Genomic DNA, 21,811 nt, shown 5'->3' on the forward strand with positions numbered 1-21,811 from the left:
CGTGTGTGGGAAAATCCCGCAGCCAAAAGAGTTGGCGCATTCACATGCTAATTGCGCCGGATAAAAAGAGGGCCGTGCCGCGCCGAGGGCCCTAGAGAGACGCGCTGAGGCTCAGAGCAGAGGAGGCACAGAGAAAGAGAGAGAGAGAGAGAAAAGAAAGCATGACTGCTTCATCCATGGCGCACAACGTGGGGAAACATCCCGGTGCCAAGGCGGAGAGAAAGGTATTTCACGTGGATATACTGTAAGATGGAATGTTCTCTTTTAGGATGGACCACTCGGTCCTCGCGCGCTCTCTCCATCTGTAACCGACGCTGCTTTCCCTCCCTTACAGCTGAGGAAGCCGCTGATTGAGAGGAAGCGGCGGGAGAGGATCAACAGTTGTTTGGATCAGCTGAAAGACACAGTGATCGGAGCGTTCAGACTCGACGTGAGTATCGCCTCGCGCGCGTCTCGTCCTCTCTCTCTCTCTCTCTCTCTCTCTCTTTCTCTCTCTCTAGGCTAACCAGTAAACACATGGGAGGCTGAGTCCAGTTAACTTCAAGGGCTGCTCGTCTCTCAACAGCAATCCAAACTGGAAAAAGCAGACATCCTGGAGATGACAGTGAAGCATCTGCAAAACATCCAGAGCGTTAAAGTCAACGGTGAGGAACACGTGGGGTTGTGTACTGGTTTAATAGTTCCGGATACTGTTATCTCCATCATGTACATACGCCCTTCATAGGGGTTGAAAATGGCTTATACAAAGTTAAATATTCCATAAAAATAGCTTCAGATACTTACTGAGCATCAGCACATGAAAGGGATCTCAGTGGCAAAATGTATGCAGCTGTAAAGTTACCTATTTATGTATACATATATATGTATATAGTTATATATAGTTAACTGTGAAAATTGTGTTGTACAAATTGTGTTGTAAAAGTATCACTGAGCCGCTTCCTGATGGGAAAGAAGCAACAGTTGTGAAGTTGTTTTTCTGGACGCTTCTTTACTGTCACCACCACCAGGGGCCGCTATAACCTCACCTCTCTCTCTCTCTCTCTGTCTCTCTCTCCCTCCCCCAGACCCCACGTTAGGCCTGGAGGCCCAGCAGAAATACAGCACAGGCTACATCCAGTGCATGCACGAAGTCCACAACGTGCTCCTCACCTGCGACTGGATGGACAAGCCTCTGGGCTCCCGCCTGCTCAACCACCTGCTCAAGTCCCTCCCCAGGTCCACCGACGAGCGGGGGCCCCCGCAGGCCTCGCCCGGGCGGGACGCCCATCCTCACCCCGGCACACCCCTCAGGGGAGACCAGCTCCAGGGAGAGGGCCCGACCCGGCACGGGGCCGGACGCCAGCAGAGGCCGGCGCTGCGCAGCTCCCACCTGGGGATGCTGGAGATGTGGAGGCCCTGGTGAACTTGGGTCTCCATCTTTATTTAGGCCATCCTCTGTTATGTATCTTATAGATATGCTGCTCAGAAGACAACCGTGGGGCAGTTTTGTTCCAGTGATTATTATTGTAGGTGTGCTATACTCATTCTATACAGACCTTTTCCCAGTACTTCCCTTCAGAAGTCGACTTCTCGTAGCCTGCATTGTAGAAGGCTCTTATTAATCTTTCTTTGTATTTATTGTATTAACTGCTTTATTTATTTGATATCATAAGGCATGACTTTTGCTACTTAGACCTGCAGTCGCTTGGCATTGCGTAGATTTGTATGTCTTCCTCCTTTGCTGTATGATTAACCCAAACATTAATAATAATAAAACTGATTGTACATTTTCCTGTGAACAGTCTGGTTCATTTACAGCTGCTGTTGTCAATTATGTTTGGACATTTCTGCTTTAACGTTAAACAATCAAGGAGACCAAGCTGTTTCAGGTTATTTATCAATATACAGACATTATTGCAGCATTGTTCCTCAAAAGATAATAAAAAAGATATTAGCCTACAGACTAACCATCTATATAGTCAGTTTGCATATTTGAGAACACTTTACAGGTTGCACTTATTAGTATTTGTTATGTACGATTTAAATAAAATGTCATATAATGACTGGGAGGGGTCACAGCATATTATGACCCAATCATGCAGCTCAATGCATCTCTTTAGTCTCTTTTAGCTCATTGTCTTAACGGCTACGAACACAGAGCCGTGCATCTAACCAAGCCTGCAGCAGCAGACGTGTTGCTTTCAGTAAATAAACTCAGGTGAACTCACCAACCTGCCCAGTAATGACGCCTTAAAATATCCAGTTTGGTGGGGACCAAAAGCAGAGCTAAAGGGAAAGTGAACGTAGGCCCTTTTGTCCCTATTTTGACGTCATAGTAGGAAAAGCACAGGTAACAATGACTCTGTTCTATTCAACTGCCCCAGGCAGCCGTGCCAGTGTGTGAGCATGCACAATACAGGAGCCTGAAACTGAAGCAGCTAAATGGTATTCAGCCATCAAATCCTTCATTCGTCTTCCACCAATACGTTTGGTAGTAAACACGTTATAGCAGCTTTACAACGTTGTGTCGGGTTTGAAGGAGTATACATTTGCAGCTTTTATTTAAAGGTGTCTGTCGTTTCAGTTTAATGTGCTGAGGTTTTTAGATTAATGCAATTCAGGTGAATAGAATTTGATTTGTGGGAATTATTGCCTAAAATGAAATAAAAATGGATGGCATGGATTCACTTGAACACTTAAAGAGTCATCCTTTATGGTATTTTACTGGTTTTTCCTATTCATTTAGATTGGGACTATTTGTCATAAGGCAGCCATATATAGCTTTTCCATGTACAATGTTGGTAAAAACACACACATAATGGTGTGCTTCATAACTATAGCGTGTAGAGGGGACCATCATAACCTTAGTCCACTGGTCCCAATGAAAACTGTTCCCAGTGAGGTGACATTTTTAGCCATATTTACTGACATTCATCTCTTGATGCTTTTAGCACTCCAAACACATTTCCAATCACCTCTATTGTATTTGTTATGGTGAAATTCTCCACGGTCACTAAACTCAAACTATCTTTCTTTTTGTTCAATTTGGTGGAACTGCCCCTTTAATCACGTGGCTCGCAAGAAAAGGTATTTGCATAGAGGTGTATACTTATGAATAAATGAATCATAAATTCTGTCGTGTTTTGTGATTGAGATTACACCCATTTCAAGGTTGACCTGAGTGAATAATAATAATAATAATAATAATAATAATAATAATAATAATAATAATAACAACAACGGGTGTCTGTGACAGCAGGGACTGGATTGTGTGCATTTTTTATTTTATTTTTTTAATGGTCGAGACAGAATGGTCAGCTTGAAGAGGTTTCATTTGGCCTATAGACTAATTAAAGTAAGGGAACCCAGTGGTCTTAAAGTGTAGAGCGTCACCGAATGTTCTGGCACGTTTACATATAGATGTACTTCATAATTGGGTTTGGAAAAGTCTAGAATCGTGCATATGATGTCCCATTCTCCCGCTATTATTGCTGTTATGATCGACCGCCACTGAAGAGAGAAAGCGGGGGGAGCTCACCAACAAAAGCGCGAGCCGAGACAGCTGCTCCCTCCACAGTCCACACCATTAAAGATCTGGAGCGGGGATCTGAGGGTGGCGAGGTGCCAAACCCCCTCCACTTGAAAAGGTCTGAAACTCTTCCTTCGGTTTGAGGATACTAGAGTTTAGTGGCGCTTTTTTCGTGTGTGTTTGTTTTTGCGCAATTGGTGTAAAAACCGTGCGTAAAAAGGGCACCTGGAGGTAATAAGCACATTGCATTTACCTGCAAGGTGGCACAGATGCCTGCGTGGTGTTATGAACACACATAACATGCTCTATTGTGAGGAGGGGTGATTTGCATGATAATGCAGTGTACTAAACGTGTATAATAACGAGGGCAGAGGCCTGAGCGCGCTTATTAGACATAAATAAACACACTTTGCGCGCAACAATTAATGCACAACAGTCCAAATGTTATATCAAAGATGACATAATCTGAATGCTTATACACGCAGTGCATTGGTGCAACAGCACGAATGGTGAGTGTGGGTTATTAGCACCACAAATATACATAAATCAACCAGATATTATAAGCTGTCGCGCGCAGGGGAGCACGCAACGTGAGAAATTCAGTTGCACACAAATCAGAAGTCACCAAACAAACGGAGAACAAACGAGGCGCAGGGCAACACCTGTCGCTTTCTTTGGAGAAGGGCCCTTAATTCCCCCGGCTGATTCAGTTTGGGCCGAGGGGCCGAGGGGCCGAGGGGCCGCCAGCAGCAGCAGCAGCAGCCGCAGCTGCCAACTGAAGGCATCGCGTTACATCCGCGAAAAGAAGAAAAAAAAACACACGCAGCCGGTTAAATCTGCTGAGGCTCGGACACGAAACAAAGCAGAACGAAGACTGGGTCGGGCAGAGAATTAAAAAAAGAAACAGAGTGGTGATGTTGAGATCCTCTGACGCGTCAAAGTGGGCAGGACGTTGTAAATACAAAGCATTATTGAACACATGTCGACAATACAACTGCTAATACACAATGCACCTTTATCATAAATCACTATTAAATAGAATAATAATCACCCGGTCGTATTAAAACATTCATCACAGAGTGTAGATATCACTCTAACAGCGTATTCTGCACAATTATGAATGTTGTGCAGCTGAATTGAAACCACACAGTTGATACACAGGGGTAAAAATTACAAATTACATTTAAATAAACAGTGCGGTAGATGTTCATGTATGTAAAGGTTGGCATTTATACTCACTATAAGGTTCAATGTATGTATAAAAGGTGGCATGTACAAGAAGGGTATTAGTTATTTTTTAAATAATGTTAAATTACAGTAATAAATGAATAGGCTAGTCCTGAGTGCTGTTCATATTCGCAGTTTTGTTTTCCCATCAGTCTGACTATAAGCTACACTATTGATACTAATATTACTGTTTTGATTATTTACTATTTATTTTTATTTGATTATGTTTATTTAAATGTCAAGTGTTGTTCTGCTGTGTTGAAAATGCAAAATAAAAAGTTTTAAAAATATATATTAAAAAACCGTGCGGTCGGTCCCGTGACACAACAAGCTGCCTGGGTTAAAGCCCGTCCAGCTCCTCGGGGCGCAGGCCGGGGCTGACCGGAGACAAAGGGAGCGCGCGCTCATTGGCTCCGGCCGTGCGCGCTCCGTTGTCCCCCAGCGCCAGAGCCGCTCAGCCCCCATTCACATGCTAATAAGCCCCTATAAATACTAACAACGGCCACTCAGCGCCAGCAGCACGTCTCACTAGGATTGCACAATAAACACAGGGCGCCTCGCCTGCGAGCTTGTCGATTTCTTTTTTTTTTTTTTTTTTTTTACTCTCTCTCCTTGTAACCGGTTCCGTTTGCCAGCTGCCCCCTTCGCTGACGGGAGAAAAAAAAAAAAAAAAGCAGCAGCAGCAGAAGCCACAAGAAGCGGCGATCCAACCAACATGGCCCCCTCGGCTCGGCCCAGCAACCCGGAGCTCGACATGGAGGAAGATGAGTCGTACTACGGGATCCACAAAGGGGACAGAAAGGTACCTGCTGCGGGACTCTCGGGACACTTGTCACGCCGCTGACACTGTAATGCATGTGAAGTGTTTGCCGCTATAACTGTTGTGCTTGGAGCGTTTATATATTGGATTTGTGTGGTTAATTATCCCAGATGTGCACGCGACTTTGGCCACAGGGCGATAAAAGAAGCAGCTTTGCAGTTCTCTGTCACTCACTGGAGATCTTTTTGTTGCGTTTCTGCAGACCAGGAAGCCGCTGGTGGAGAAGAAGCGGCGAGCCCGCATCAACGAGAGTCTGCAGGAGCTGCGGACTCTGCTGGCGGACACGGACGTGAGTATATACGGCGCACGCGCAACAACAACGCAGCCCATATGGGCACCTCTGTATGGCTCACCTGTTCCTGCTCCGATGCAGCTACAGGTTATAGTATTGTCGGTTCTGATCGGTTTGTTCCCCACAGTTTCACTCCAAGATGGAGAACGCAGAGGTGCTGGAGATGACGGTGAAGAAGGTGGAGGATGTTCTGAAGAACCGAACCCAAGGTATGCACGACTTTGATCTTATAATATCGGAGGTTTGCATCCTCTTATATCTTTAGGCCTGAAGACAAGGGATGCGATACTTCAACCTGAGGTTTAGAGCAGTGGGTCAAACACACACATCAGGGGTCACAGAGATCTTTAACAGATGAGGAAAGTAGAAAAAAGCTAGCCGAGTTTTCTTGACTCTTTTAAGCTTTTATTTTGTAATTAATTTAACTTCAGGACTCCAAATAGAACCAGGGGACAAAACTCGCTCTATGCAACCCATGAGGAGGGGTCACAGGTAGACAGGTCTTTGGATTTAGGCATCACGAGGCCGAAAAGCAGCCACGGCTTTCGAGGGAATACGAGTCCTTCTGTGGGTTCGATCTCATCGCTCATGTCTACCGCCCAGCTGATGGAGACACCGTCCCTTCACTATCTTCCCCCTCTCCCATCCACAGAAACAGACGCACTCGGCCGAGAAGCCAGCGAGCGTTTCGCGGCCGGCTACATCCAGTGCATGCACGAGGTCCACACGTTCGTGTCCAGCTGCCCCGGGATCGACGCCACGGTGGCGGCGGAGCTCCTCAACCACCTCCTGGAGTGCATGCCCCTGAACGAGGACCACCTCCAGGACGTGCTGATGGATCTAATCACGGACACTTCCGGGAGCAACGGCAGCACTTGGCACGGAGGCGACGAGTCGCCGCCGCGCTCGACCCCGGCCTCGCCCGGAGGGAGGAGCGCGTCCAGCGGCTCGTCGTCCCCGGCGCCCTCCAGCGAGTCCGGGGAGGACCTGAGCTCCGACCTGGACGAGACCGACAGCGAGCACAACCAGAGCTCCACCGAGGGCTCGGAGAACAGGGAGGCCCTGAGCACGCCCACCGGGACCTACCCGCGGTCCATGTGGAGACCCTGGTAGGAGGGCGCAGGGTTTTTTTGGGATGGAACGCCGTCGGGATATGTCGCAGCAGCAGCTTCCTTTTACGAGATGTGACACCCGGGGGCCTCGTACCGAACGGGGAAAGTCCACTCTACAACACTTTCAAAAACTATTTCCGGCGGTGCAACTTGCATTTGCGCCTGCAGATAACCGACACATTCATGGATTGTCTTCTGGATTCCCCACATTGATGTTCAATAATCAAAAACATGCTCTCCAAGACGCAGAGAGGCCAGTTTGTCCACTGATCCCAGTGCAGTGTATCTGCGGACCACTCTTCACCCCACGACCCAACGCACGGCAATGTTTAAATCCCGCCCGTAGGCATTCTGGGAAAAACGTCGGAAATCACTCAGTGAAACATCAAATTCACTCCTCGAGTGTTCAAGGTTGGAGTTTTTCCTTTATCTCATCGCGGGGGCCCTTGAGAGAAAAGGGCCCCTCCCAGCTGTGGGCCTCCTGAAAGCACAGGCTCCTCTGTTGTGACTTTTCTTTACACCTGGAGAGGGACGCAGACCGTCTCTCCCCTCGACATTCACTTAGAACCCAACAAAGGACAGACGAGGAACAGCTCAAGTTCACACTTTTGATTTTGTGTCAATAACTCTGTGTGTATATAGGATTTGTATGTGGAGAAAAGCTCTTTTAGAAAACCCGAGAAGTTTGGCAATGCCTCTGATTAATATAAATATTTCTATTGTATGTCACGAAGGCCTGTAGTTTATTGGACCACTAGCCTCATTCAGAATGACCACTTTATGTTGTATTGATGTCTAGAAATGCCCGTAAAAATGTCTGAATTTTGCTAAATAAAACTATGGAATTGAAACGCTGTCGGCTGATTGACTCAACACCGGAGAGTATAGTCAAAAAGCATACACGGGTAATTAAAAAAACCTCCAAAATCTGTGAGAAAAGACTTTTGATCGGTGATCTCTTGAGAGATGATAAGGGGCTAATTTGTGTGAAGCGATTTCGGCTAATAAGCTCTTCAAAGCACTTAGTTTGATTGTATTCAATTAAGACCAACATCCTTTTCTCACCTCAATAAAAGCTTTGATGAAAAAGACCCTTTTTCTCCGCTGTTGCTCACAGAATGCCGTTTGACCTCTGACCCCGCCGGCTGAACAAGTCCATTTGAACAAGACGAATGTTAAAATAAATATATATATAATATAAGCTCATAACCTCTTAGAGATATTTGAGATTTGGTCCCCTCTTCTTCCTGTTTGCACATGAAAGAGTCGCACCTCTGCCGAAGTGTCGTCGCTCTCACCTCGGCTACAATGAGCGCGTTAACAAAAGGGACGTTAGATCCTGTCTGGACTGTGTCTGGACCGGCTACCGGGCCTCTTATGGCTGAAGGTTTCTAAAGATATATGAAAAGAAAAAGTGAAAACAACTAATATTGAAGTCATTGTCTGTTGTCAGATGATCCTGCAGTCGAAGAAGGGATACTTAACACAGCGAGGTGGTGGAGGTGGAGGGGCGGAGGGGCGGAGGGGTGGAGGGGGTGTTCACATACTGGACCTGGGTGTGAACGTCGGAGGAAACACATTGAAAGGGGAGCGGACGAGACACGCTGATCAAAGCTGCGGCCGTTTGACAGAGGAGCGTCAAAAAGAAGCCCGCGCAGCTGAAAGAGGCACTACAAAGGGGACGAGCGGGCTCCGACTCTTCAAAGGGGCGCACACACACACACACACACACACACACACACACACACACACACACACACACACACACACACACACACACACACACACACACACACACACACACACTTGATCATCGAGAGACACACAGAGAGACATGGACTCTCGGGGACGCAGTCCAGCTGGAGGAAGAATAATGTCATTTTTTTACATGAAAAGTCATTTAAATGTGAAATACTCCACCTGCAAGTCACACGACAATCCACACATTAAAGTGAACACAGTGTGATCAGAGTATTGGAGGATGTTGCTATTATGTATTATATAACAGATTTAATTAACATATAAAACCCATTAAAGTTGGCTTTATTATGCATATTTATATTATATATATTCAGCATTATAACGTTGCAGCTGGTCAGAGCTTAACTTGACCTACTTTATAATAAAGACTGCTGAGTTTGTAATCTTTAACAATGCATACAACCAAAGCTCATTTTGTCTTTGTCAAATTTTAAACAAATATTTTGTCAAATTACTGTTTCAACAATATAATAACTACCTTAAGTCTTGATTATGTAAATCTAGGAGCGATCAAGGCCAAGTGCATTATGTTTATTTACACTGGATCCACCACTCACACACACACACACACACACACACGCTCTCCCAGCATTAAGTTCTCACCCACGTTCCCCACGAACCGCCACAACATCTCTGCAGCAGTTCCCTCTTGAACATCATGATCATCATGTGGCAGCTGCCTTTCATTCGGTCTATTTTTAGACTCCTGTAGATTTCAGCCAAACCCCCGTTCCCAAACTAAACTAAATTACAGTGCAGAATGTCCTGGAGCTTATCCCTCGTCCCTAAAACACACCAGGCATTGTGCTTCTGGGCCGCTGTGTGTGTTTGTGGCCCTATGGGGTGCATGTCTGGGCGTGTGGAAGGAAGCAGGTGGGTGGATGGGTGGGAATGTTTAGGAACCCTTCAGCCAAATTCAATTTCAGTCACACCCTATTGTATATTGTTGAGAAGTCCAGGCCTATTGTACAGTGTTTTTCGCTATTATCCTTGTTTTTTAAAATCTAAGCTGGCGTGAAATCAATGAAATGAATAAAATCTAAATATTTCCGGTCAGACCAACGTGATGCTTCCCTCCACGTCGCCACAATCTGCCGGCTGAAAGAAAAGCGACAGGCCGACCGGGTCACCAGATTTAGTCTTAAAAGACAAGGGAGACAGACAGGAGGGACGTCCCGCCGCATCAGCTGTGTGTTTTGTGAGCATGCATATGAATTCTGAGGGTCAAAGGTCAGCGGGATGCAACAGTTGGCGCCAGAGGGATTTTCAACGGCGGAGGAGAGGCATATGCCGCTGAAACAGATCCCCGGGGACGACCCGGTCATCCTGCTCTGGGAGGTTGTGATCAGCAAAGGTTTGATTTGTGTGTTTTTGACATTTTTATGAACCAAATTAAAAATCAAGAAAGTAGTCGACAAAGAGCTGCAAGGAAAATAGTTATTTTGCAGCGCTCTTTATCCAGTGGTTCTACAAATAGTCACAAATCAGCTGATATCTTACAAAACAACGGTTTCATTCCATTCATTAAGTTGTTTTTGGTTTCTTTCTTTCTTTCTTTCTTTCTTCTTCTTCCAGACGCAGGTCTGACCTTCACACCTTGAGCAAAAAAAAAGAAAATCCTCAGTCACACCGCTTATTTCTGTCATTTTATTACAACGCTGTTTCTCAAACAGTACATCTTTTTACCTACAAAACATTTTACATGACCATACACAACATCATGTGCCAGTACCGCGCGTGTGTGTGCATTTACAGTTTAGTGTGTGTGTGTGTGTGTGTGTGTGTGTGTGTGTGTGTGTGTGTCACTCGTGTAAAAATTGGATTTCCTTCTGAGTGAGGTCTCGTGATAAAGTAAGGCTTAAATATTCTCTGGCTTAATCTCAGCATTCATTCTGGCTTTTTATTTTACTTTTCTTAATGGGTTGAACATTAAGCCCCTCTTGAGATATTTTGTCACAGAGAAAAGAGACAAGAGACTAAAAGGTGGTGTATCTGACCCGCTCCATCCATTGCGTTTCGCCCACATGCATACAAACATACACACGCATGTTCTGCTTACAGTAACATGACCTGGTTTTTTAGCTTCTTCTTAAGGAGGTAGGGTCCGTCTCCCGACGACAATCAAAACGCTCTCACCTTCACCATCAAAACAAAAACACACAAATAAAATAAATAAATATCTGTGTTACATTCACAAGCCCCGCCTCAACTCTGTTCCCAGTACTCCCATTGTTTACCTCAACTACATGGAGACTGGTTTTCCTTAATATTTCACACGGTTGCTCGCATGTCGCCACTTCCTGTTGTAACTCCGTCGTTCTACAGAAAGTTACCGAGGCAACATGGCCGCCTTTAAAGCTACAGTGTCAGTGCTGAACACTCGGTTCAAACCTCGGCCCGAAAACACGGTTATTACGCAAACACTCCGACCAACAGCTTCTAAAAAGTGATCTGTCGTTTTGCATAATGTATAAAAATCCCCACCGATTACTGGCTGAAAACATTATAATCACTCAACACTTTTTGAAATATTCTGCAATGTACATGGATACACCTTAAAAAAACATTTAAAAAAAAAAGGTGGTAATTGGAGGTGAAAGGGAAATGCTGTTTGAACAAAATAATACACATTTCTTCAGCTTAAGTCCCCTCAACCTCTCACGTATCAATTTCCTGCTGCTTTCATGTAACAGAAAGTATTTCAGCAGCTTCTCCACCTGTGATGACGCACACTTGTTCATAGCACCTGTGCCGTTTAAAAAAAAAAAAAAAAAAAAGGTCTGCAGAGGTTATTCTGTAAAAATGCACTAGCGGACTCCACATCGTATTCGTCAAAGTAAAGTGACTTTAATATCCTGCAGAGTAAATTGCCGATGCCTGTAAACGGTGAATATGTATAAGTACTCTCCTTTAGATGAATGTATTTGGCTTTAGCTTCAAACAATCTATTCTAGCTATAATCTGGTAGAAAATAAATATGTGATTTTAAGTTGAATGGATGAATCAGATTGTCACGGTTCAGGAGGAAAGTTACTCTCAGCCCGCGTGTCTTTCTGTTGGCTGTTGAGTCGAGTGCAACCACTGCCCCGTGCCTGGATAATGCAAATAGCCAGGTTCAAAGGGGAGTGGGGGATAAAAACTCTTCGGCTATACAAAAGTGGGGGTCCCTGCTGCCCTTTGACCAGGACTACATAATCCACTGTGCACCACATGTATTCTACATAGTTAAAAAACACAAAGGCGGGTTTCAGGGGCTTGAATGACACCATGTGGCAAACAAGAAAATACTATTTCTTTGTCAAAATTCTTTGACATCACATATATTCATATTCATAAGACACCCATTATCTATTAAATAGAATAATATCTGCTCATGTTGCTGTCATGCACGGCCTCTGTCGAAGAGACAATGGAATACAAAATAAAAAAAATACCTGGGAGGCTTAACAAGTCACCAACCACCCAGATCCTTTCAGAGAGTGTGTGTGTGTGTGTGTGTGTGTGTGTTGGCAAAAGTACGATATGAGGGTCAGGCATACAAAGACCCTCATAAAGTGCTACTGCCCCCTGCAGGGGCAGCTGAAGAACTGCACACCAGCAGCAGTCCTCTGCCCAACTCTCACATGAGCACACTGTTCTGCTCGATTTCTGGGTGAGTGTGTCCCCCTGCTGGCGGCTCGTGTGTGTGTGTGTGTGTGTGAGAGTGTGTGAGTGTGTGTGTGTGTGTGTGTGTGTGTTCAGGAGCCGGTGTCTGGTTGAGGCTGAGGCTTCTCCGATTGGCTCCGGGCGCTCCGGCCCTCGCGCCGCAGCTCCTCGGCGAGCTCGCCCATGTCCATGTGCGACAGGTTCTCCTGGATGGGCGTCGCCGCTGCGTCTTCGCAGTACACACACTCCTAAAAACGCACACACCAGGCGCATATTAAATACACTTAAAATCTGACTTGTACGTGAATATTCCTGATTTGTCTTTGTAGAGATACACAGCGCGCGTTTGGTACGGACCTTCACATTGACGGCGGCGGGCAGACCTCCCCTCCTCATCCAGGGGTGCTCCTCCATTAGCTCTCGCCGCTGGTCGGAGGTCAAGTGAGGCTGGCTCTTCTGCATCTGCCTCAGCCGCTCCTTGTCTTCTCGCAGAACCCTCTGAATGTCCCTGAAGGGCCACGGAGAAAAAAAAGGAAACAGAAAATCAGTCACAAAGAAATGTGCAGGCTATCGGAATGAAACAAGGGCCTCGAACGTTAAATACATCTGAATGAGTCTGAATGCGTAATCCCAGTCAGACTCACCTGGATGGCATTTGGTACGTCATCATAACCTTTTCGTCGGCGTTAGCCATCATCAGCCAGAGCGGCTCCTGGAGGACGCATTTGACTAAATGCTCTCCGTCGCCTTGCGTTGAGAGCTTGGCCTGCGACGGGCTTCCTTCAGAGTCGCCTCCGCCTCTCATCTTGGCTTTGGCCTTGGGGTCGCGTTCCAGAGAGTCGATGCTGCCAAAGTATTTGCTGGTGTTGCTGCTCCCTGTACAGCGTTTTAGAGACAAAAGGAAACGGTCAAGAATACATACTTAGTGCATATACTTCTTAAAAAGGAAACTAACCAATCAGAAACGTCATTTAGCAGCTTGAAGTGAGGTTGATGTGACATCTGCTGACCTGTTCGGCAGCCAGAAGCTCCACTAGCTGACGTACCACTGCCGTTGCAGCCCGACCCCGAGCCGGATCCCGTGGAGCCAGAGGTGACTGATCCGGTCCTGGAGTGGGAGTCCTCCTGCAGCAGGATGTCCAGCAAGTCGCAGGACGAGGAGTAACCGTCACTGTGAGCCCCGTCTCCTGCAGACTGCACCTGAAAGCACAAGGCGGCGAGCCGTCAGCTTCATGTGGAGGTGTGTGTGTGTGGTTGAGAGATCTGGCCACTCGAGATCATTGAGACCCTCACCTGTTGGTGGCTTCCCGTCTTCTCCCCGGCTGCCCCCGATGCTGCAGCTGCCGTGCTCTCCTGCCGTTCCACTGAGCGATGTCCCTCCTCCATGCTCAGCAGATTGAGCTGCAGGGGCGAGCTGCAGCGCGACTCAAACAGCGGCGGCGACGTGGTCGGCTCCCGCGCCGCAGAGGCCGGGGTGGAGGAGCGCGACGCCGCGGCCGTGGATTTGGGCGGCTCGGGGGCGAGGCTGTAGGGGAACGGCTGAGCTGGGTACGGGACTCGAGTCACGAACTGAGTCTGCAGCGGGAAAGAAGGCTGCTGGGTGGTGTAGGCAGTCCGAGTGTAGGCGGCATGAGGGGCCTGGAAAGGCCTCGCTGTAGTGAAGGGGGTCTGGGTGGTTTGGAAAGGCTGCGAGGTAGTGAAGGGGATCTGGGGGGTAAAGGGGGTCTGGAAGGGCCGCACTGTGGTGACGGGGGTCTGTGTGGTTTGGAAAGGCTGTGCTGTAGGAAAGGGGGTCTGGAAAGGCTGCACGGCAGTGAAGGGGGTCTGAAAAGGCTGCACTGTAGGGACGGGGGTCTGTGTGGTTGGGAAAGGCTGCAGGGCAGTGAAGGGGGTCTGTGTGGTTGGGAAAGGCTGCACTGTCGTAAAGGGGGTCTGGAAAGGCTGCACTGTAGGGACGGGGGTCTGTGTGGTTGGGAAAGGCTGCAGGGCAGTGAAGGGGGTCTGCGGGGTAAAGGCGGTCTGCACGGGGAACGGCGGTTGGCCAGTGTAGGGGGGCTGCGTTTGCATGGCGAAGGCTGGCAGTGGGGCCTGGAAGGCCTGCTGAGCGGCGTACGCAGGCTGCGTCTGGGTCGGCTCGGGGAAAAACGCCGGTCTGGGAGCGGCGCCCAGCTGCCCGATCGGACCCAACGGCCCTATTTGGGGGAAGAGGTAATTGGGTAGCACCAGAGCCACCACAGGAGTAACAATGGGCGCACCGAACGGAGCGGCGGGCGGTGGGGCTTGGGTGCTCTGTCCCTCTCCAAAGCCGGTGGATAAGGAGGGGTCGGGGCAGGGGGCCTGGGCGGAGGCCGCAGGTGTGGCGGGGTAGAGCGGGTAGGCAGGCACCATGGCTGGGTAGGAGACGTTAAAAGCCGACCCGGATGCTTCCGACAGGGACCACGAGGTTTGGTTGAGGCCCTGGAGAGGCGGCCGGGGTTTGCGGTTTGATTCGCCGCTGTCTGACGAATCCGGATGCTTCATCCGCGGCTTCTTGGACTTCCTGTTGCGGTTGCCTCTCTTGGCGGTCGTCTCGGGCCTCGTGGTGCCGTGTTTGGTTCCACCTCGCAGTGCAGAGGAGTCTAAAGACGACACGCGGAAGAAGACGGCGTTGTTTTTCCAGAAAAGGAGGAATAGTCGTGAATAAAAGCGTCAATTTCAGCTATTAAACCGCGTGTACCTTCAGCGTTAGCCGGACCTCTCTGCTTGTACAGATACGTGAAGCAGTCCTTCTGGAGGGCCTGGGCGCTGTGGAGCTCTCGGCAGCGGTGGAGGAAGGCCTGCTCTTCTTTCTGGGTGTGCGCGGCCAGCACCTGCTTGGTCAGTCCCAGCCGCTTGTAGGCCTCCTCCTCCTGGCTGGGCGGCGACACCACGCTGACATGCAGAGCCGGGGGGCTCTCCGTTACGTCCTCGATAATCTCTGCAGAACGAATCGGAGCCATGAACGTCAGTCAAAACAGAACTCATTATCCAGCTACGTAGCATTTTGTTTTCATGAGAAATAATGGATGCCGACACTCACCAGACTCCGGCTGAGGCTTCTTGTCTCCCACGTGGACGATGGTGCTGCTGTAGCTGCACTGGGAGGTGATGGACACCACGCTCTCGGCCTTGCTGGGCAGGGTGAGCGAGGGCTTCTTGAGAGCCTTCATGTTCGGCAGGCCTGGCTGGGCGTCCAGCATCAAAGCGTCTGCAATGGGGAAAGAGCGATCGTCCGTTAGCTCCAAGCCAAAGACGATCACAGTCTAGTTCCCATCAGTTAAGCAGGGGAACCCGAGCTGATGCACATTGTATTTTCAGGAATTGGATCCAATATCCTGTGTTTATGGACACAGACGCATGGCGTGTACATGCCTTGGTTTGCGTCCTGAGACGCCTGCATGCAGTCCTCTGAGCCCTTCTTGTCGTCATCAGAGTTGTAGGAGGTGGTGTTGGTGGAGAACTGGTACTTCCTCTTCGCTGTGATGGGGACGTTACAACTCTCCAGGTACCTGAGCGACGGAAATGGGTTCGATCAGAGAGCTGCACGCTTCACACATGTGATCTTTAAACTGCTCATCTCCGAGCCTCACCTGATGACACTGTCGAGGCAGCTGATCTGCTGGTAGGAGCCGACAGTCTGGTCTTTCAATGTCAAGTCCTCCACGCTGGCTGCAGTACTGTCTCTGGCCTGCAGAGGGGGCGCTGAGTCTTTCAGACGCATGGCTGGACTCTTCTGAGCTGCTGCTGGGAATAAATGATGAATGACTTTAAAGAAACATTTTTACTTTGCTTTTCATCACATCAAATAACTTCTTGTCTGCACTTTCTAAATAATCATTTTCTTCTTAAAGATTTACTGACTTTATTGACTTTTTCATGCTGACCGAGTCAAGTCACATTTCTAAATGAAGGACATCTGCATAGAATTTTCCACCACTGTGATCTTCCACTTCATAAACTGACTCTCTGAGTCAAAGCCACCACAGGAGTGTTACCAGTTTGGCGATATGAAAACCAAACTCACCGTCAGCGGTTTTCTTCTGCTCCGGCTTGGAAGCCGACCACGAGGGCGAAGGAGGCGGGGAGCGCGGGCCGACCTGGGAGTCCTGGTTCTTCAGCATGTGGACCCCTTTGCAAATCTCCTGGAACGTCCTGGGAGGCTTGGCCTCGTTTGCCTCGTCCGCCGCTGCATTCCCGTTGCCGTCGCTGGACGAGCCGATGCTCACCGGCTGCTCGTGGGAACCGTTGCTGCCGTTGCTGCCGTAGCCGCTGGAGCCCATGTTGTGCACCGGCTAACGAGAGAAAGGACCGTTACAGAAGCTGACAAACACGTGTATGAAAATGTGTGTGTGTCTGTGTGCGTGTATACATACTTTGAGTAGCAGCCTGTGGATCTGTTCACCAATTTCCTGGATGTCTGAGTCTATGATCTTCCCTCCATGAAAAGCTGGTGCTGCAAAAACATCTTCATTCACAGGACCCCTGATAAAAAACACACACACAGACCACTGTCATCCAGATTGTTCAAAGTTAAATACATTCCAACACGGCACTACTGATGACAGAAGACCCTGAACTCACATGCGGACTTTGTGCCTGCCGATGACAAAGGAGACCTTGCGACTCCAGGGGTTGACGAAGCTGGACCAGCTGGTGTCGATGGTGACGTACTCGCCGTTTCGCGCGCAGAAACGGATCGAGGAGTGATCGAACGGCTGGCCCACGTACTGCATGACTGTTGGAAACAGAAGGGAGAGTGTGTGAGTGTGAGTGACAGCTGCGTGGAACTAAACAGCTTTGTGCGTCGCCGATTGGGATCGAATCTCGTGATGATTTCGGACCACTTTAGGATGAGGGGCGAGGGTTCCTCTTTGCTCGACAACTACGTACTTTTCCGATGCACAGCCAGCATCAAGTGTCGGTCACTCGGGTGCAGATTGAGCAGCACGGGGGTCCCGATCAGGTCCTGAGGGAGGTAACCCAACAGAGGAACGGCCCTGATGGAGAAACAACAACAACAAGTTAACGTCAGTTGCATAGTGTGTGTGTATTGTGTGTTTGTATGTGTGTGTGGAGGCTCAGTCCACCCACCTCTCATCCACATCCTGGAACACGCAGTTCGGTGTGTGTGTGGTGGTGAAGACGCGCTTGTCGGTGGGGATTCTGGGTGCTGTGGGGAGAGGAGGAGAACATGAATACACCGTCACACAACAGTCAGGGACAGAAAGGAACTGTGGGGGACAAACTGAGCTCTTTACGTTTTTCAGTCAAACAAACGCTCACCTTCGTAACCAGAGTGCACCCTCTCGGCCAGCAGGAGGCAGCAGAACTGCTCCTCGCCCAGCTCGGCATCCTGGACTTTCATCAGGTACGGAGTCATGCGGAAAGGATAGTACTGCAGGTTTCCTTCACGCTCCTTACCACCACTTCAAAAACACACACACATTTATAATACTGTTTAATAATCAGCCTACATTTACTTTCTTTAAAGTGTGTAAACTATATCAAAACCTGAACACAATCAAATTACCTTCTAATAGTCAACAAAAGCTTTCAATCTTTAAATGTAGCTGTAACACCATTACTGGCCACTAGATGGAGACAGTCTAGACGCCGGCTGCTTCCACTCACCTGATGCGGCAAAAGAAGGACTTCTCCTGCATGCACTCGGTGGGAGACGAGTCTGAATAAGAGACAGGGAGAAGGGGGATGAATAAATACAGTATATATATATATATATATATATATATATATATATATATATAAGTGTGAGAGTTTCCTATAATTATGCAATTTGAAGATGTACTACAGTCCAAAATGTTTTAAAGTAAAGATTCAGCTGCTCGGCCTTTACTTGGTCAGCTTGTCTGATTTGAAATCCCCAAAAGTTAAGACTTCAAAACCAACTCCAGTACTTTTAAGTGGATGCACAATGGAAAGGGACAACCAGCTAGAAAACGGACAAGAATGAATATCATTTGATGCAGCTTTACATCTCTGAAAGTTGCTTTTAAGAAAAAATACTTAAAAACAAAAAAGCTCCAAAATGAACCATAGACATGAAATCACGTTGAATGAATGACTACACACACTATATTTTGCATTCCAACCCTCCTTAGCTCCCGACTGCGCCAACATGTGATTATGTCTTTAGCGATCATGTGGCAGGTGTGCATGAGTGGGCGCGCGCTCATTAAAGTGTGATTAAGCGTGTTAATGAAATACGTGCTATGTGTGTATGAGCATGTGTGTGCAGGGAGGAGGAGGAGGAGGAGGAGGAGGAGCTGGTGCGTGTGTTTGCAGGTGGTATGGGTCGTGTGGGTTCTCCACGTGCCCTTTGTGGGTTATGGAGAATCTACCATCCGTGTTGGCCCAGTTATCAATACACGTGTGGATATGAAGTTACATAAAAACAGTTCCAGTTCAGGGATGGCTGTTACCTGCTCCGGTGCACATGCTCCAGGAGGGCAGGCTGTAGGGCGTGGTGAAGCTGTAGAACACGCTGACGTCCTGAGGCGCCAGGAACTCCACGAACTTGGCGTTGTTGAACACCTCGCGCTTGCAGTTCAAGATGGACGCCGCCTGGTCCGAGATGTAAACGATTTTCCCCGTGGTGAGCGAGACGGCTACAGCAAAGATATCCTGCGGGGAGAACGAGTTCACAAAGTTGGCCGTCTTTCTATTTCAAGATGTTCGAAGCACTGAAGACCTATCTTGTATAGACAACTTCAAATCATTGAGAAATACCGCCGGTTGTGAGGTGAGGTCAGAAGCACTCACGTTGTTTTTAAGGGTGTATTCGGAGGTGATGCTGTTGATCTCCTCGATGGTGTAGGACGAGACATCGAACCCCGGCGGCTGGCTGTCGTTGATCATCAGCATCTGATAGTATTCTTCATTCGCTGCACAAAAAAAAAAAAAGAGTAGATGCATCAATACAAGAACACCATTTCACATTCAGAAAGTATGAGAAAGTGCGACTTTTTTATCGCATACCCATCATTTTTCTTGGTAACTGCTTAACTGCTTTTCAACAGTCGCATATGATTCGGAATCTATAACCCAAATAGGTCCAAAAAATGTGTACTTATTCGCATACACACAAGCTGATGGACATCAAACTACAAACGTGAATACGTGCAATGGAAGCGAGTCTCACCTTTCACTTGTTTGACACAGCGCAGCGCGTACTTCAGCGTGTTGACGGTGCTCGGCTTGCCCTTGCTGCGCTTTTCCGACGGCAGGTGCGTCTTCAGGTCCTTGAGGGTCTTGAAAAGCTCCTTCTGTGTCTTGGCTTTGGCCGACTGTTCGCTGCTGCGGGGCGAACACGAGACACACACACACACACACACACGTGTGTCAACACGACATGTCTCACCCGGAGAAGGTGCTAAGTGTGTTATGGGACGATGAAAGATGGGGGGAGGGGCATAACGGGGTCGCTCCTCCCGTAGGGGTTGGAGACGTTTCTCTGCGGTTTGCATGCAACCAGAGACTCCCACTGCCAAACACATGATAAATAAGTATGCTGCAAATGAGTAAAATGAAAAATGTATTTTCCTGGTTTTTCATCCCGTGTCAATTGTTAGTTTATCTCTTACGAATATAATCAGGATTTTGACATAAAGTCTCTGTCTTTTCTCTTCTTTCTTCACTTCTAAAAATAAAATAAAAAAAGCAAGATGAAAGATGCGTATTAACCTGCAGCCGCTGGTCGAAGGGTTGTCCTGCTCGGAGCTCATCAGACTGAAGGCGTTGGAGCTGCTGGGCGGCGACAGGCTGTGAGAGTTTGAGCTGGAACCCACAAACAACAACAAGGCAAGAGTAAACATGTGAAGGGAGTCGAGGACTTGGTGTTTAGAGAACGTAAACCATGAGTGCGACGTGCTAATGTGGCACAGTTCAAGAGTACAGGGCACTGGGTGGTGCACCGCTAATCTATAGAGAACCTTTCTGTAAAATTGTTGTTTGAAAGCTATCACTCGTTTGAAGGCCTTGCAATTGTATTAGATACGACACTGCTGGAGCCGTCCCGTTTTTAAATCATGGATGGGGGTTGATTGCAACTTCTTCTACACTTTTTCGGGGCAAATATAGACGAGGTCGACAAAGACGAGGTCCAGACCTTCTCATCACCAGGGTTGATGATGTGTAGTGTAAACAATCAACCAGATGTATTGAGTTACAGACAGCATGAAGGTCTCGCCAACGTAAATAATAACACAAAAAAAACATTAAGTCCTGTGTTAACTTAACTTTTAAGGAGACGTTTGGTTACTATATTTAATTTAGGGAGGCACAAAAAGTCTGGTGGCTCGCATCTTTTCGGCCTCAGCACAGCTGGAGGAAACGTCAGCGCCCGGTTACGTAACAACCGACCTCCTTTTTTCTTTTCTTATTCTCTTTTCTTGTGAGTCCAGATCATTTTAAATCCTGCGTAGAGATGTTTTGCTTTTGACGGCAACCAACAAGTCATTTATAGATGAAACGGTGTGTTTTTGCAGTGGCTCGTGATGAGGAATACAATAACCAGCCTGCTATAGACGACAGCAGTGACTCAGCCCAAAAAATGAATCAGAGGAGAAAAATGGCCCTTCTATTACATTTAGTGAACCTCATTTCCGTGTCCTAGATGGTCCGGGCGATGGACCATCTAGGACACGGAAATGAGGTTCAAATGATGGGTAGACCATTACCGAGTAGTGGCCTCACCTCTTGTTGCTGCCAGAGGACTCCATGAGGGCCGAATCCTTGCCGTTGCCGCTGGAGCTTCCCACGGACCCGTTGCCGTGAGACTCGTTGCCGTGGGACTCTGTCCCGCTCCCGCTGGAGCCGCTGCCGCCCATCTCTACGTCCTCGCGTAGGGGCGCGCGCGGCCTCTTCCTGTCTTTGAGCGGGGAGGCCGGAGAGGCCGGTGTGCTCGTGGCTGCCGCCTCCGGCTGGAAGCCGACCCGGTTCCTCTCCAGCCCCTCCAGGGTCGAGTACAGGAAGTGCTTTGGCTCACTTTCCTCAGACATGGCGGCAAAAAGTGGAACCGAGAGTTCAAACGATGCGGGGGGGGATTAAGTTACCTTCCACTTGGCGAGGCCGTGAAGCACATTACACGAGCAGGTAAAAAAGGAGTCGCTGCCTCAGGAGTCTGAAAAGGAAACACAGGAGAAACTACTCAGACAAAGCCTTTTCCCAACACAGTGCACTATTGATTGAGCAGAAACAAGGTCCTAAAAATAGGCAGCACTCAGTGGGGATTATTCGCCACTTTGATCTGATCCGCCAGTGTATGTACCCTTGGTTGGATCTCAGCATTCATTTATTTTAAAGTGGATGATAAAGAAGGGCTGAATCAGCCGGTCTACCCTTCTCGCTTTGCTGTTTTATGTAACTCCCTCAAAGTTTAAGGGAAATTATTTAGGGTTAAAAAAAAAGTT

The 21,811-nt window shown here is 48.1% G+C and overlaps 3 protein-coding genes across 3 annotated transcripts; 2 read left to right on the plus strand and 1 right to left on the minus strand.

The window, feature by feature from the left end:
- Positions 1 to 161: 161 nt before the first annotated feature.
- Positions 162 to 1,525, plus strand: her8.2 (hairy-related 8.2; the record flags this gene model as incomplete). The annotated part of the gene is made up of 4 exons (XM_079224517.1): positions 162 to 224; positions 335 to 430; positions 566 to 644; positions 1,065 to 1,525. 4 exons carry the CDS (start codon positions 162 to 164, stop codon positions 1,400 to 1,402), a joined length of 576 nt encoding a protein of 191 aa, XP_079080643.1. The 3' UTR covers positions 1,403 to 1,525.
- Positions 1,526 to 5,450: 3,925 nt separating this feature from the next.
- Positions 5,451 to 6,960, plus strand: her13 (hairy-related 13; the record flags this gene model as incomplete). Its single annotated transcript, XM_079224640.1, has 4 exons — positions 5,451 to 5,537; positions 5,758 to 5,844; positions 5,975 to 6,056; positions 6,500 to 6,960. The coding sequence occupies 4 exons, from the start codon at positions 5,451 to 5,453 to the stop codon at positions 6,958 to 6,960; spliced, it is 717 nt and encodes a 238-aa protein (XP_079080766.1).
- Positions 6,961 to 12,457: 5,497 nt separating this feature from the next.
- On the minus strand, positions 12,458 to 21,400 carry LOC306743009 (period circadian protein homolog 2-like; the record flags this gene model as incomplete). The annotated part of the gene is made up of 22 exons (XM_079225478.1): positions 12,458 to 12,613; positions 12,723 to 12,873; positions 13,010 to 13,241; positions 13,376 to 13,565; positions 13,659 to 14,033; positions 14,346 to 14,983; positions 15,082 to 15,321; positions 15,424 to 15,591; positions 15,756 to 15,892; positions 15,974 to 16,127; positions 16,408 to 16,675; positions 16,757 to 16,865; positions 16,965 to 17,118; positions 17,274 to 17,380; positions 17,475 to 17,553; positions 17,667 to 17,809; positions 18,015 to 18,066; positions 18,824 to 19,025; positions 19,164 to 19,285; positions 19,543 to 19,697; positions 20,085 to 20,177; positions 21,096 to 21,400. 22 exons carry the CDS (start codon positions 21,398 to 21,400, stop codon positions 12,458 to 12,460), a joined length of 4,230 nt encoding a protein of 1,409 aa, XP_079081604.1.
- Positions 21,401 to 21,811: the final 411 nt, after the last annotated feature.

Source organism: Taurulus bubalis (assembly GCF_910589615.1).
Source record: "Taurulus bubalis genome assembly, chromosome: 10".
In the NCBI taxonomy this organism is placed as follows: domain Eukaryota; kingdom Metazoa; phylum Chordata; class Actinopteri; order Perciformes; family Cottidae; genus Taurulus; species Taurulus bubalis.